Source organism: Oncorhynchus mykiss, chromosome 3 (assembly GCF_013265735.2).
Source record: "Oncorhynchus mykiss isolate Arlee chromosome 3, USDA_OmykA_1.1, whole genome shotgun sequence".
Taxonomy (NCBI): Eukaryota; Metazoa; Chordata; class Actinopteri; order Salmoniformes; family Salmonidae; genus Oncorhynchus; species Oncorhynchus mykiss.
The window spans coordinates 27,265,097-27,282,258 of NC_048567.1; the positions used below are offsets into that span (position 1 = coordinate 27,265,097).

Below are 17,162 nucleotides of genomic sequence, written 5' to 3' on the forward strand. Positions count from 1 at the left end.
AAATACATTTGCAAGTACCCTCCTTAATTATACTGTACTAAAATATAAACTCAACATGCAACAATTTCAAGGATTTTACTGACTTACAGTTCATATAAGGAAATCAGTCAATTGAAATTACTTCACTAGGCTCTAATCTATGGATTTCATATGACTGAGCATGGGCGCAGCCACTTGGGAACCAGGCCCACCCACTTGGCAGCCAGGCCCAGCCAACCAGAATACGTTTGTCCCTACAAAGGGGCTTTATTACAGACATAAATACTTATCAGTTTCATCAGCTGTACGGGTGGCTTGTCTCAGGCGATCCCGCAGGCGAAGAAGCTAGATGTGGAGGTCCTGGGATGGCGTGGTTGCACGTGGTCTGCAGTTGTGAGACCGGTTGGACGTACTGCCAAATCCTCTAAAACTATGTTAGAGACGGCTTATGGTAGAGAAATTAACATTCTCTGGCAACAGCTCTGGTGGCTATTCCTGCAGTCAGCATGCCAATTGCACGCTCCCTCAAAACTTGACACGTGGCATTGTGTTGTGTGACCAAACTACACATTTTAGAGTGGTCTTTTATTGTCCCCAGCACAAGGTGCACCTGTGCAATGATCATGCTCTTTAATCAGCTTAGCAAAGAAGAAATGCTCACTAATGAGGATGTAAACATATTTGTGCACAAAATTAGAGAGAAATAAGCTCTGTGCTTATGGAACTTGTTCTTTTTTCAGCTCATAAAACATGGGACCAACACTTAACATGTTGTGTTTATATTTTTGTTCAGTATAGTTATAAAACAAACTGTGACCCTTGGTTAACATGCTATGGACAGTACCAATAGCCCAGACAATTGACACAGTTGTTAGTCCTCTTAGCTTTGTATTGCTACAAATTCTCTGCATTTGTGTCAGAAATGAGATGCTGTGACCATGAGCGTGATGATATCTGAGGTGCAAAGGTGTTTGAATGAAAGTCGAGACACAAGACTCCAAGTGAGTGTAGTGATAGTGTGGCAATAATAATATAGTGTGTCTGCTTTCAAAGTCCAGTTCACTAGCCCCCTTTTGGACCAAATTCGCTGTGTTATTCTCGCTCTGGAAGTGCATCCATGTGCATCAACTTTCTTTCAAGCTTGTGCACTAATCCACTGCCATAAGACTTATATTACCCCCCAAAAATGTGTAGTATTTTGTCGTTTGAAAACACAAAATACAAAAGTAAACTACATGGCCATAAGTATGTGAACACCTCATTTCAAAATCATGGGCATTAATATGGAGTTGGTCCCCCCTTTGCTGCTATTAGAGACACCACTCTTCTGGGAAGGCTTTCCTGTAAATGTTGGAACGTTGCTGCGGGGACTTGCTTCCATTCAGCCACAAGAGCATTAGTGAGGTCGGGCACTGATGTTGGGCGACTAGGCCTGGCTCGCAGTCAGCATTCCAATTCATCCCAAAGGTGTTCGATAGGGTTAAGGTCAGGGCTCTGTGCAGGCCAGTCAAGTTCTTCCAAACTGATCTCGACAAACCATTTATGTATGGACCTCGCTTTGTGCACAGGGGGCATTGTCATGCTGAAACAGGAAAGGGGCTTCCCCAAACTGTTGCCACAAAGTTGGAAGTGCAGAATCATCTAAAATGTAGTCTGCTGTAGCGTTAAGATTTCCCTTCACTGGAACTAAGGGGCCTAGCCAACTTTACAGTTGGCACTATGCATTGGGGCAGGTAGCGTTTTCCTGGCATTCACCAAACCCAGATTTGTCTGTCGGACTGCCTGATGTTAAAGCGTGATTCATCACTCCAGAGAACGCGTTTCCACTGCTCCAGAGTCCAATGGCGGCAAATCAAATGTATTTATAAAGCCCTTCTTACATCAGCTGATTTCTCAAAGTGCTGTACAGAAACCCAACCTAAAACCCCAAACAGCAAGCAATGCAGATGTAGAAGCACGGTGGCTAGGAAAAACTCCCTAGAAAGGCCAAAACCTAGGAAGAAACCTAGAGAGGAACCAGGCTATGAGGGGTGGCCAGGCCTCTTCTGGCTGTGCCGGGTAGAGATTATAACAGAATATGGCCAAGATCTACCTAGACAGGTAGACCAGTCAGTGACTCAACCCACTCAAGTGACGCACCCCTCCTAGGGACGGCATGGAAGAGCACCAGTAAGCCAGTGACTCAGCCCCTGTGATAGGGTATGAGGCAGAGAATCCCAGTGGAGAGAGGGGAACCGTCCAGGCAGAGACAGCAAGAGTGCTTCGTTGCTCCAGAGCCTTTCCGTTCACCTTCAATCATAGGACCCACTGAAGAGATGAGTCTTCAGTAAAGAGTTAAAGGTTGAGACCGAGTCTGCGTCCCTCACATGGGGAGGCAGACCATTCCATAAAAATTGAGCTCTATAGGAGAAAGCCCTGCCTCCAGCTGTTTTCTTAGAAATTCTAGGGACAATTAGGAGGCCTGCGTCTTGTGTACGGCGGGACCAAATCAGAAATATAGGTAGGAGCAAGCCCATGTAATGCTTTGTAGGTTAGCAGTAAAACCTTGAAATCAGCCCTTGCCTTAACAGGAAGCCAGTGTAGAGAGGCTAGCACTGGATTAATATGATTTTAAAAATGTGGTTCTAGTCAGGATTCTAGCAGCCGTATTTAGCACTAACTGAGGTTTACTTAGTGCTTTATCCGGGTAGCCGGAAAGTAGAGCATTGCACTAGTCTAACCTAGAAGTAACAAAAGCATGGATTCATTTTTCTGCATCATTTTTGGACAGAAAGTTTCAGATTTTTGCAATGTTACGTAGATGGAAAAAAGCTGTCCTTGAAATGGTCTTGATATGTTCGTCAAAAGAGAGATCAGGGTCCAGAGTAATGCTGAGGTCCTTCACAGTTTAATTTGAGACGACTGTACAACCATCAAGATTAATTGTCAGATTCAACAGAAGATCTCTTTGTTTCTTGGGACCTAGAACAATAACCTCTGTTTTGTCCGAGTTTAAAAGTAGAACGTTTGCAGCCATCCACTTACTTATGTCTGAAACACAGGCTTCTAGCAAGGGCAATTTTGGGGCTTCACCGTGTTTCATTGAAATGTACAGCTGTGTGTCATCCGCATAGCAGTGAAAGTTAACATTATGTTTTTCGAATGACATCCCCAAGAGGTAAAATATATAGTGAAAACAATAGTGGTCCTAAAATGGAACCTTGAGGAACACAAATTTACAGTTGATTTGTCAGAGGGCAAACCATTCACAGAGACAAACTGATATCTTTCCAACAGATAAGATCTAAACCAGGCCAGAACTTGTCCGTGTTGACCAATTTGGGTTTCCAATCTCTCCAGAAGACTGTGATGATCGATGGTATCAAAAGCAGCACTAAGGTCTAGGAGCACGACGACAGATGCAGAGCCTCGGTCTGACACCATTAAAAGGTTATTTACCACCTTCACAAGTGCAGTCTCAGTGCTTTGATGGGGTCTGAAACCAGACTGAAGCATTTCGTATACATTGTTTGTCTTCAGGAAGGCAGTGAGTTTCTGCGCAACAGCTTTTTAAAAAAGTTTTGAGAGGAATGGAAGATTCGATATAGGCCGATTAGTTTTATATATTTTCTGGATCAAGGTTTGGTTTTTTCAAGAGAGTCTTTATTACTGCCACTTTTAGTGAGTTTGGTACACATCCGGTGGATAGAGAGCCGTTTATTATGTTCAACATAGGAGGGCCAAGCACAGGAAGCAGCTCTTTCAGTAGTTTAGTTGGAATAAGGTCCAGTATGCAGCTTGAGGGTTTAGAGGCCATGATTATTTTCATCATTGTGCAAAGAGATATAGTACTAAAACACTTGACTGTCTCCCTTGATCCTAGGTCCTGGTAGAGTTGTGCAGACTCAGGACAACTGAGCTTTGGAGGAATACGCAGATTTAAAGAGGAGTCTGTAATTTGCTTTCTAATGATCATAATCTTTTCCTCAAAGAAGTTCATGAATTTATTACTGCTGAAGTGAAAGCCATCCTCTCTTGGGGAATGTTGCTTTATAGTTAGCTTTGCGACAGTATCAAAAATACATTTCGGGATTGTTCTTATTTTCCTCAATTAAGTTGGTAAAATAGGAAGATCGAACAGCAGTGAGGGCTCTTCGATTCTGCACGGTACTGTCTTTCCAAGCTAGTCGGAAGACTTCCAGTTTAGTGTGGCGCCATTTCCATTCCAATTTTCTGGAATCTTGCTTCAGAGCTCAGGTATTTTCTGTATACCAGGGAGCTAGTTTCTTATGACAAATGTTTTTCATTTTTAGGGGTGCAACTGTATCTAGGGTATTGTGCAAGGTTAAATTGAGTTCCTCAGTTAGGTGGTTAACTGATTTTTGTCCTCTGACATCCTTGGGTAGGCAGAGGGAGTCTGGAAGGGCATCAAGGAATCTTTGGGTTGTCTGAGAATTTATAGCACAACTTTTGATGCTCCTTGGTTGGGGTCTGAGCAGATTATATGTTGCGATTGCAAATTTAATAAAATGGTGGTCCGATAGTCCAGGATTATGAGGAAAAACATTAAGATCCACAACATTTATTCCACGGGACAAAACTAGGTCTAGAGTATGAGTATGGCAGTGAGTAGGTCCGGAGACATGTTGGACAAAACCCACTGAGTCGATGATGGCTCCGAAAGCCTTTTAGAGTGGGTCTGTGGACTTTTCCATGTGAATATTAAAGTCACCAAAAATGTGAATATTATCTGCTATGACTACAAGGTCCGATAGGAATTCAGGGAACTCAGTGAGGAACGCTGTATATGGCCCAGGAGGCATGTAAACAGTAGCTATAAAAAGTGATTGAGTAGGCTGCATAGATTTCATGACTAGAAGCTCAAAAGACAAAAATGTCGGGGTTTTTTTGTAAATTGAAATTTGCTATCGGAAATGTTAGCAACATCTTCGCCATTGCGGGATGCACAGGGGATATGGTCACTAGTGTAACCAGGAGGTGAGGCCTCATTTAACACAGTAAATTCATCATGCCAAGAGTGCTTTTACTCCACTCCAGCCGACACTTCCCATTGCACATGTAGCCACCCTTTGCCTTGATGACAGCTTTGCACACTCTTGGCATTTTCTCAACCAGTTTCATGAGGTAGTCACCTGGAATGCATTTCAACTAAGAGGTGTGCCTTGTTAAAAGTGAATTTGTGGAATATCTTTCCTTCTTAATGCGTATGAGACAATCAGTTGTGTTGTGACAAGGTAGGGATGGTATACAGAAGATAGCCCTATTTGGTAAAAGACCAAATCCATATTTTTGCAAGAACCGCTCAAATAAACAAAGAGAAATGACAGTCCATTATTACTTTAAGGCATAAAGGTTTGTCAATACGGAACATTTCAAGAACTTTGAAAGTTTCTTCCAGTGCAGTCGCAAAAACCATCAAGCACTATGATGGAACTGGATCTCATGAGGACCACCACAGGAAATGAAGACCCAGAGTTACTGCTGCTGCAGAGGATAAGTTCATTCGAGTTACCAGCCTCAGAAATTGCAGCCCAAATAAATGCTTCACAGAGTTTAAGTAACAGACAAATCTCAACGTAAATGTTCAGAGGAGACTGTGTGAATCAGGCCTTCATGGTCGAATTGCCTCAAAGAAACCACTACTAAAGGACACCAATAATAAGAAGAGACTTGATGGGCGAAGAAACACCAGCAATGGACTTTAGACCGGTGGAGATCTGTCCTTTGGTCTGATGAGTCCAAATTTGATATTTTTGGCTGCAACCGCTGTGTCTTTGTGAGACGAAGAGTAGGTGAACGGATGATCTCCGTATGTATGGTTCCCACCGTGAAGCATGGAGGAGGAGGTGTAATGGTGTGGGGGTGCTTTACTGGTGACACTGTCAGTGATTCTTAACCATGCTTAACCAGCATGGCTACCACTGCATTCTGCAGCGATATGCCATCCCATTTGCTTTGCTCTTAGTGGGATTATCATTTGTTTTTCAATAGGACAATGACCCAAAACACACCTTTAAGGGCTCCTTCAAGACCGTTGGAAAAGCATTCCTCATAAAGCTGGTTGAGAGAATGCCAAGAGTGTGCAAAGCCTTCATCAAGGCAAAGGGTGGCTACTTTGAAGAAACTAATTTATTTAACACTTTTTTGGTTACTACGTGATTCCATATGTGTTATTTCATAGTGTTGATGTCTTCACTATTATTCTACAATGTAGAAAATAGTAAAATAAAGAAAAACCCTTGAATGAGTAGGTGTGTCCAAACTTTTGACTGGTACTGTACACGTAACGGATGTTTGGGGGCGCGGGTGGACTGGCTGTTGTTGGGGACACTGTTGGAGGTGTACGTACGGTCAGTGTAGGAGTACGAACAGTTACACTCGCTGCAGCAGCAATGGGACACAGTTTCACCATTGTACACCAGTGTGCGCCATAATGGCAGTGGAACACTCAGCAGGAGTCTTCGGGGTCAGCGATGGACCGGCCGTTGCTGAAGAGAATGTTATTTTTGAATTAGCTCTCCGCCTTTGGAGCATTGGGGCTCTCCCTCGTCGTCACACAAATCACTGAGCCTTCATTGCAGATGCAGTTCCAGCAAGAGTCTCATGGGTCAGGGAATGAAAGGGGGATACCTAGTCAATTGTACAACTGAATGCATTCAACTGAAATGTGTCTTCCGCATTTAACCCAACCCCTCTGACTGGCCATTGTTGAGGACTTTGGTTACATTCTCCACAGCAGTGTCCTGGTGGTGTTGCACAACGTATAACAGCGTATCTCTTCGCAGAGAGGCGTGCCTCCGTGACACGTACAAAAGCCACAGAGGACAGGAAACTGTTCCCCATCCCTGGCTCATATACAGGCGACTTTGAGATATTCAGAGACTTTGTCGCCAGCTGGTTCAGAGAACACAGTAACAGTTAACCCCAGAATGACCAGGATCTTCATCCAAAGGGCCTCCATCTCCACAAACAGAGTATCAAGACCTCAGCTCAGATAATAAACAGGTTCTCCTTTATCTTTCCTGGCGGCTGCTTTCCCCTTTTTCCACTGGCGCCAGAAGATGAAAAAAACGTGAACAATTTCAAAGTATCATTTTTTTGGTGACTATTCTTAATTATTATTTGGTGAATTATGAATGAATTATCATACAGCATATCAGTCATACAGCATGTCAGAATACAATTATTTACATAGTCAGATGTACTGCACATAAAATAAATGACATATTTAGCGCAAAAGTCACTTAATGTTAGACGTTTCACATTTGTCTTGTTTTCTCTCTATTTACATCTTCATATGAACAATCCAATGACTTTAACAAGTAACTCCAATATCTTATCACCAGTAAGTTCATCATAGCTATGAATCCCTGTATTTATTTAAATTTGCACAGGCCCTTCAGTCAACACTTAGAGATGGACAGATGCTGCTGCAAAATCACCATGATCCTTATTAATACTGATGCATCTCATTTTCCCCCCTTCTCTGCCACACGATCTCACCACGTCCACACGCCTCCCCTACGCCCCCCTCCCTCCCTCTCTCTGTGCATGTCTCTCGGGCCAGTCTGACAGCCGCCAGTCAAACACACACAGCCAGCCAGGCGCCTGTGTTCCCCTGTTCTGTTTGAAGTGGTTGATCTCTGATCCCATGTACCTCAGATTGAGACATAGTCTTTCTCTTTCTTTCCCCACTGTTAGGATGGTACTCTAACAGACCGATGCAGACAACCGGCTTATTCAAAGAGTAGCAGCCGTACAGGGCTTAAGTTATGGTACATCGGGCACTCACATAATAAGCCTTAAAAATGTCAACATAGGTACCATGTTAAGATCAGAAGACTGATCAGAGATGCAGCCAAGAGGCCCATGATCACTCTGGATGAACTGCAGACATCTACAGCTGAGGTGGGAGACTCTGTCCATAGGACAACATTCAGTCGTATATTGCACAAATCTGGCCTTTATGGGAGAGTGGCAAGAAGAAAGCCATTTCTTAAAGATATCCATAAAAAGTGTTGTTTAAAGTTTGCCACAAGCCACCTGGGAGACACACCAAACATGTGGAAGAAGGTGCTCTGGTCAGATGAAACCAAAATTGAACTTTTTGGCAACAATGCAAAACGTTATGTTTGGCGTAAAAGCAACACAGCTGAACACACCATCCCCACTGTCAAACATGGTGGTGGCAGCATCATGGTTTGGGCCTGCTTTTCTTCAGCAGGGACAGGGAAGATGGTTAAAATTGATGGGAAGATGGGTGGAGCCAAATACAGGACCATTCTGGAAGAAAACCTGATGGAGTCTGCAAAAGACCTGAGACTGGGACGGAGATTTGTCTTCCAACAAGACAATGATCCAAAACATAAAGCAAAATCTACAATGGAATGGTTCAAAAATAAACATATCCAGGTGTTAGAATGGCCAAGTCAAAGTCCAGACCTGAATCCAATCGAGAATCTGTGGAAAGAACTGAAAACTGCTGTTCACAAATGCTCTCCATCCAACCTCACTGAGCTCGAGCTGTTTTGCAAGGAGCAATGGGAAAAAATGTCAGTCTCTCGATGTGCAAAACTGATAGAGACATACCCCAAGCGACTTACAGCTGTAATCGCAGCAAAAGGTGGCGCTACAAAGTATTAACTTAAGGGGGCTGAATAATTTAGCACGCCCAATTTTTCAGTTTTTGATTTGTTAAAAAAGTTTGAAATATCCAATAAATATCATTCCACTTCATGATTGTGTCCCACTTGTTGTTGATTCTTCACAAAAAAATACAGTTTTATATCTTTATGTTTGAAGCCTGAAATGTGGCAAAAGGTCGCAAAGTTCAAGGGGGCCGAATACTTTCGCAAGGCACTGTATTTGTTATTCTGTAGTGTATGAGTAGAACTATGAATCCTCATATGTTTATTTGTTTGAAACGGTCTGGGTGCGTTTCATATCATACCTGAGATTCGCTTTTCTTTCACTCGCTCCCTCTACTATTTTTATTCTTGTATGCACAACTGCACAACTGTCCTCAGTTCATCGAGGAGAATTTGAACAGGAGGTCTTTATAATTACAATGCAGAGTTGCTGGCTAGTAAATAACATGCATGGCTGACTCCAACAAATTCCACAGCCCTCCATACGCTTTTGTACTCGAGTTAGAAAACTTGGCCTGACTGTCCCTCCTTTTTGTGCTGAGATGTTCTCTACCTTAAGAAATTGCATTTCAATAACAGTCATTGTCCATGAACTCAGCCTGTCAAGAGTGCAAGGCAGAAGAGCTTTAGTGATTCACACTCCCCCCAGTACCACTATTCTCCACAGACTCTCATCTGGCTCTACAGTAAGCACTACAGGAGACATCTTTTCTTATTTACAACAAGAGACTGAGCAGCCAATCAGTGGCAAGAAGGACAAGTCATGTGCTCAGGGGGACCTACAAGACAAGTTATCTGCATTGCTTATGTGGATATCTCAGTTTTTCTCTGGTAGGTCCTGCAAGACAAGGGATGGTCCATTTCTAAATTGAACATTTACCTTGGTCCATATTATTCTGCTAAAAGGAGACTGGAATTTCCCAAGAAGATTGGCAGTAGTACAGTCTCTGCACTGGGAAAATCCTGACCCCTGTACTAACTGTGTCTGGCTTGCTCGTACATTTCACTAAAATAGTCAGGGCTCAACACTGCCCCGTGAGGCAGATAATGTCACAGCAAAAGGAGGACTAATTGAACATAGTTGCTAGAGTCAGGTACAGGGTAGGGTCTTTGAATACTAAACGCTACTAGAGTTCACTAGCATACTGTTGACTTTCTTCCCACAATAATGAGCTAATAGTGACCCAGTTCTCCACAAACAAATTAGCCACAGCAATCGTGCAAGACGACAGGTTTTCTGGCTGGTCTGGAGAAGGTGGGGGGTCGGAAGAAATTTCAGTAGTAAATATTATTTTTCTCAACTTAATTTGGGGGAAATTTTGGGTCAAGTGCCAGAACAAATAAAGTGCATGTGAGGTGATGAGACAGGGGAGGGGGAGACAAAGGTAATTATGATGACAGAGGGGGGAAACAATGCCAACGCCTCGTCCCAGGAGGAGCGGGTGGTGGACTGGCGCCTGTCTAGCTGACTGTGTCTCTGTGTCCGCCCCACTGGAGCTGAGTTCTGTTTGACCAGAAGATTCACAAAGATAGTGCTGGCAACTGGTGATACTGGCAAAAACCTCCTACCTATACCACCGCTTTCACTACTACTCAACAAATTAAGCTAGCTGGGTGGATTCCAATGAGGAGTCATTCGGGAATATATTTGTTGACACTGATGTTCCGGTCACCCAAAGTCAACAAGCGATGGCAAAGAGTTATCTATATACAAGACAGACTGACCCAGGGTTCCCCACAACATGTTATTTCCCTTAATACTTTGGGATTGTGGCAATAAGGTCCTTAATCTACTTCCCCAGAGTCAGATTAACTTGTGGATACCATTTTTATGTCTCTGGGTGCAGTTTGAAGTAGATAAAGGGCCTCGTTGTAAAACTCCTGAAGTATCCCTTTAAAGAGACAAGTTGGGCACAGCCAATAAAATACTTTGTGAAAGAATTCAAACGTAATATTATAATGATATAATATCCATCAGTCCTTGAGTGAACATCCAATTAATTATTATTAGGCTATTAATCACTTATCAACTCGTCACAGACTCTTTGTAGATGCAAATGATCCATTCAGAGGCTTACAATTTACAGTATAATTTTGTGTGCATGAAATGTGATGTACACTGAGTGTACAAAACATTAAGAACACCTGCTTTTTCCAAAGCTATGATCCCTTCTTGATGTCACCACTTGTTAACTCCACTTCAATCAGTGTAGATGAAAGGGAGGAGACAGATTAAAGCAGGATTATTAAACTTTAAAACAATTGAGATATGAATTGTGAATGTGTGCCGTTCAGAAGGTGAATGAGCAAGACAAAAAATGTTCATTTGAACGGGGTATATGGTAATAGGTGCCAGGCACACCGGTTTGTCTCAAGGACTGCAATGATGCTCGGTTTTTCATGTTCAACAGTTTCCTGTGTGTATTAAGAATGGTTTAACACCCAAACGACATCCAGCCAACTTGACACAACTGTGGGAAGTATTGGAGTCAACATGGGCCAGGATCTCTGTGTAACGCTTTCGACATCTTCTTTAGAGTCCATTCCCCGATGAATTAGGAAGGTGTTCATAATGTTTTGTTCACTCAGCGTAGCAGCATAGCAGGTTATTAAATGTGCCATTGTAAAAAAAATACAAATGAAATTCAACTTCAAAAATTCCTTTATGAAACAATTGAAGTGTGAATCGCTATTATTTAGTCTACCTGACCTTTTGAAATATAGTATTTTTTATTAGGTCTGATAAACACGACAGAATGCGTGTCACATATTATTGTCATATTGTAATTTTTCTAATAACACGTGAAACACCCTGAATGCGCTATTTGCACCTCTCTTTTCCTTTCTACTGTTTTACTGCTCCTCTTCTTTCAAATGAATTTTTATTCTGTTAGACCGCAGGTTCCTCACATTACACCACATTATACGTCAAATGAAAGCGTGGCAAAAGGAGGGTAATTACTACATTGGAAGGGTTATAATTACGTCCTTTAGACAGAGGAATGGATACTGTAATGGCTCACTCCCTCATCTGGAGGGATTTCCCAGGTCAGACAAAGAAAGGGCTGTGCAGCCAGCCATGCACTTCCAGTAACTGTTCGTCCATGACTCCTGCTGTTGGGTAATTTCCACAATTCTTTCAGATTTCTACTGAGAAAATAAATTATCACTTTTTTTTTTTAAGAAGTAGGCCTGCTTAAATGTTTAATTAATAGTCTATGCTATTAGACTATGGCAATTTCCAGTTATCCACCCTAAAGGAATGACAAAAAAACTATAAAATGTCACTATGTAGACCAATAGGCCTAGACTTACAAATTCCATTTTTGAAAGCGGGAAAGTGGATTAGGTAATATGTGACGGGATTGCGCTCCATTGTCCAGAGGAGGAGGAGGAGGAGGAGGGGGGGTAGGATTGCACAATAGTGGCCAAAGTGTGTATAAATACCAGTGCACCGCAGTCTCACCACATGACAGAGAAGTCCCTCATCCGCTGACACCAAAAGAACAATCAATCAACTTTGGACTCGTTTTAGTGCATTGAAAATTGTGCGCTGGAGAGCGTTGCTTTTTGGGAAAATTGAAGAGTTCTGATCTTCTTCATAAACTGTCACTTCAATTTCAACTGATTTCAACCAGACTTTTAAATAGGCTATAAACTTCCTAACAAAACCGAGAATGAAGGCCTTCAGTGTTGCAGTTGCAGTGGTACTCGTCCTTGCATGTATGTTCATCCTTGAAAGCACCGCTGTTCCTTTCTCCGAGGTATGTCTCATTCTCCAATACCAACCCACAACAAAAATGTGTGCATCAGTTTTAGAGGTTGGTCATGACTCATTTGTGCCTAATGTCTTTGCAGGTGCTAACGGAGGAGGTTGGAAGCATTGACAGTCCAGTTGGGGAACATCAACAGCCGGGCGGCGAGTCCATGCGTCTGCCGGTACGTTCAATTGAATGAATGAATTAAGCTAATTACCTTTAGCAAATTAACATCTAAGTGGTTGCGTTTCACCCTCGGAATAGAATTAGACCAGTAGCGCTAGCTGTTAACCATTTGATCGTGAGCCGTTAGAGAGGGCTTTAGGGCGAACTGTGCTGTGGTTGTGAAGTGGAGACTTGGACAAAAATACTTACCATGTGCCTTTTCCCTCTTTTTTTTCATATTCTTTTCTTGGCCGGGATACAGGAGCATTTCAGGTTCAAGCGTCAGAGCCACCTCTCCCTGTGCCGTTGGTGCTGCAACTGCTGTCACAACAAGGGCTGTGGCTTCTGCTGCAAATTCTGAGAACCTGCCTGCAATAAAACCATCTTATTAACTTATTGCCTTTAATTTCCCCCCTATTCTTCTACATTTCCTTTGGACTCTTTTGAGAAGATGCAATCTCATTGATGTCTTTCTCACTGCAACCTCAGTCTTGTACATAAATGTTTTGTATCATGTTGTATAGCCTAGTGACACAGGAAAAAGACAGCTAATTGAAATAATAATTTCTATTATGTACATTTAGTACATTTTTTTGGTACATTTTCTAGTTTGTACATGTTGCAATGTTTTCTTTCTGAGATGTTGTTTTTGTAACTACGATAATGATTTATAAAATCACTTCTTATTGTGACACTTCAAAAAAATAAAACACACATTCTTTGAATAACAAACGCGGTTGTTTATGAATGATGAATGTGTTATAGATGTGTTTCCTGTGGCCAAATGTTTGGGCCTGACAGCCAGAGGCTTATTCAAATTAGCCACGTAGTAGTTTTTAGGGAATGGAGTCTACAGTGGTCTGGGAATGGAGTCTACAGTGCCTTCACCACTTGACCTTTTCCACATTTGTTGTGTTACAGCTTGAATTTAAAATGGATTAAGTTGAGATTTTGTGTCACTGGCCTACACAATACCCCATAATGTCAAAGTGGAATAATGTTTTTCGACATTTTTACGGATTGATAAAAAAACAAAAAGCTGAAACATTTTGATGTAATAAGTATTCAACCACGTTATTATGGCAAGCCTAAATAAATGCAGTAGTAAACATGTGCTTAACAAGTCACATAATAAGTTGCATGGACTCTCTGTGCAATAATAGTGTTAAAAACATCCCCATAAAAATCTGTCAGTTTAAGCTAGAGATGTCTGTTTTTTGGATGCATCTCAAGACTCTCTTCTCTGTACACATCAATGATGTCTCTCTTGCTGCTGGTGAGTCTCTGATCCACCTCTACGCAGACGACACCGTTCTGTATACTTCTGGCCCTTCTTTGGACACTGTGTTAACAACCCTCCAGACGAGCTTCAATGCCATACAACTCTCCTTCCGTGGCCTCCAACTGCTCTTAAATACAAGTTAAACTAAATGCATGCTCTTCAACCAATCACTGCCCGCTCTGCCCGCCAGTCCAGCATCACTACTCTGGACGGTTCTGACTTAGAATACGTGGACAACTACAAATACATAGGTGTCTGGCTAGACTGTAAACTCTCCTTCCAGACTCACATTAAGCGTCTCCAATCCAAAATTAAATCTAGAATCGGCTTCCTATTTCGCAACAAAGCATCCTTCACTCATGCTGCCAAACATACCCTCGTAAAACTGACCATCCTACCGATCCTCGACTTTGGCGATGTCATTTATAAAATAGCCTCCAACACTCTACTCAACAAATTGGATGCAGTCTATCACTGTGTCATCCATTTTGTCACCCAAGCCCCATATACCACCCACCACTGCGACCTGTATGCTCTCGTTAGCTGGCCCTCGCTTCATACTCGTCGCCAGACCCACTGGCTCCAGGCAATCTACAAGTCTCTGCTAGGTAAAGCCCCACCTTATCTCAGCTCACTGGTCAACATAGCAGCACCCACCCGTAGCACGCGCTCCAGCAGGTATACCTCACTGGTCACCCCCAAAGTCAATTCCTCCTTTGGCCACATTTCCTTCCAGTTCTCTGGTGCCAATGACTGGAACGAACTGCAAAATCACTGAAGCTGGAGGCTCATATCTCCCTCACTAGCTTTAAGCACCAGCTGTCAGAGCATCTCACAGATCACTGCACTTGTACATAGCCCATCTGTAAACAGCCCATCTAACTACTCCATCCCCATACTGTATTTATTTATTTATCTTGCTCCTTTGCACTCCAGTATCTCTACTTGCACATTCATCTTCTGCACATGTACCATTGCAGTGTTTAATTGCTATATTGTAATTACATCGCCACCATGGCCTATTTATTGCCTTACCTTCCCTATCTCACCTCATTTGCACTCACTGTATATAGACTTTTCTTTTTTCTACTGTATTATTGTATGTTTGTTTATGCCATGTGTAACTCTGTGTTGTTGTATGTGTCGAACTGCTGTGCTTTATCTTGGCCAGGTCACAGTTGTAAATGAGATCTTGTTCTCAACTAGCCTACCTGGTTAAATAAAGGTGAAATACATTTTTAAAAATCCACTAAATCTGCCGATTTCACACTTTCGCATCTGTGGTAAAAGGTGACAGAGCTACAGCAGTGTTTGTCAGACCATGAGACATCCCAAAAATTGGTCGTCTTACCAAGTCCTTTGTAGCGAAAGGTTTAGCCTTCAAACTATTAAGACCCATCTATGGAAAGATGAGAGTCTCACAAACACAATGGTGTTCTCAATTTTGCCCTACAACCCCCACAAGTGTCTTGGGACTCGTCTGAAATTGGTACAGCCAATCTGCCAACTTCGGTCTGTAGTGTCTGAACCGTTTGGGCTAATATGACCTCTATGGAAAGGTGAGGATGCCCACAGGCTTCACATGACTCGTCTGAAGGTCCCCAGGTACCAGAAATACTACATATATGGAGACTGTTTAGTGGCAAAAATAAGGGTTTAAATATATGTAAAAAAAATAGACAGTTGAAGTCGGAAGTTTACATACACTTAGGGTGGAGTCAATAAAACTTGTTTTTCAACCACTCCACAAATTTGTTCTTAACAAACTATAGTTTGGCAAGTTGGTGAGGACATCTACTTTGTGCATGACACAAGTAGTTTTTCCAACAATTGTTTACAGACAGATTATTTCACTTATAATTCACTGTATCACAATTCCAGTGGGTCAGAAGTTTACATACACCAAGTTGACTGTGCCTTTAAACAGCTTGGAAAATTCCAGAAAATGATGTCACGGCTTTAAAAGCTTCTGATGGGCTAATTAACATAATTTGTGTCAATTGGAGCTGTACCTGTGGATGTATTTCAAGGCCTACCTTCAAACTCAGTGCCTCTTTGCTTGACATCATGGGAAAACGTACTTTGGTGCGAAAAGTGCAAATCAATCCCAGAACAACAGCAAAGGACCTTGTGAAGATGCTGGAGGAAATAGGTACAAAAATATCTATATCCACAGTAAAACGAGTCCTATATCGACATAACCTGAAAGGCCGCTCAGCAAGAAAGAAGCCACTGCTCCAAAACCGCCATAAAAAAAGCCAGACTACGGTTTGCATCAGCACATGGGGATAAAGATCGCACTTTTTGGAGAAATGTCCTCTGGTCTGATGAAACACAAATAGAACTGTTTGGCCATAATGAACATCGTTATGTTTGGAGGAAAAAGGGGAGGCTTGCAAGCCGAAGAACACCATCCCAACCGTGAAGCACGGGGTGGCAGCATCATGTTGTGGGGGTGCTTTGCTGTAGGAGGGACTGGTGGACTTCACCAAATAGATGGCATCATGAGGTAGGAAAATTATGGGGATATTATGAAGCAACATCTCAAGAAATCTCAAGTTAAATCTTGGTTGCAAATGGGTCTTCCAAATGGACAATGACCCCAAGCATACTTCCAAAGTTGTGGCAAAATGACTTAAGGACAACAAAGTCAAAGTATTGGAGTGGCCATCACAAAGCCCTGACCTCAATCCAATAGAACATTTTCTGGGCAGAACTGAAAAAGCATGGGCGAGTAAGGAGGCCTATAAACCTGACTCAGTTACACCAGCTCTGTCAAGAGGAATGAGCCAACATTCACCCAACTTATTGTGGGAAGCTTGTAGAAGGCTACCCAAAATGCTTGACCCAAGTTAAACAATTTAAAGGCAATGCTACCAAATACTAAATGAGTGTATGTAAACTTCTAACCCACTTGGAATGTGATGATAGAAATAAAAGCTGAAATTAATCATTCTCTCTACTATTATTCTGACATTTCACATTCTTATAATAAAGTGGTGATCCTAACTGACCTAAGACAGGGCATTTTTACTAGGATTAAATGCCAGGAATTGTGAAAAACTGAGTTTAAATGTATTTGGCTAAGGTGTATGTAAACGTCTGACTTCAACTGTATGTATATGCTTCCTCATTTTTCTTATATCTCTCTGATATAGAACAGACACTTCAGAACCAACTTCCTTTAGATGTATTTTTCGGGACTATCTGTTGTTCCATGTAGTGAATCTGTTATTCATTGTGTTTGTATGGGCTAACAACCATAAGGCCCAACACTTCCTTCCAGAAAATAGTTTTTTATATATTTTTGGGATACTTCAAGGAGTCTTA

General features: G+C 42.1%; 1 protein-coding gene across 1 annotated transcript; it reads left to right on the forward strand.

The window, feature by feature from the left end:
• Positions 1 to 11,808: 11,808 nt before the first annotated feature.
• On the forward strand, positions 11,809 to 13,275 carry LOC100135935 (hepcidin-like). The gene is made up of 3 exons (XM_021595153.2): positions 11,809 to 12,391; positions 12,486 to 12,566; positions 12,813 to 13,275. The coding sequence occupies exons 1-3, from the start codon at positions 12,305 to 12,307 to the stop codon at positions 12,909 to 12,911; spliced, it is 267 nt and encodes an 88-aa protein (XP_021450828.1). The 5' UTR covers positions 11,809 to 12,304; the 3' UTR covers positions 12,912 to 13,275.
• Positions 13,276 to 17,162: the final 3,887 nt, after the last annotated feature.

Coding starts and splice junctions, on each gene's coding strand:
- LOC100135935 (XM_021595153.2), top strand. CDS start 12,305: ATGAAGGCCTTCAGTGTTGCAGTTGCAGTGGTACTCGTCCTTGCATGT. Junction 12,392..12,485: donor CCGCTGTTCCTTTCTCCGAG/GTATGTCTCATT, acceptor ATGTCTTTGCAG/GTGCTAACGGAGGAGGTTGG. Junction 12,567..12,812: donor GCGAGTCCATGCGTCTGCCG/GTACGTTCAATT, acceptor GCCGGGATACAG/GAGCATTTCAGGTTCAAGCG.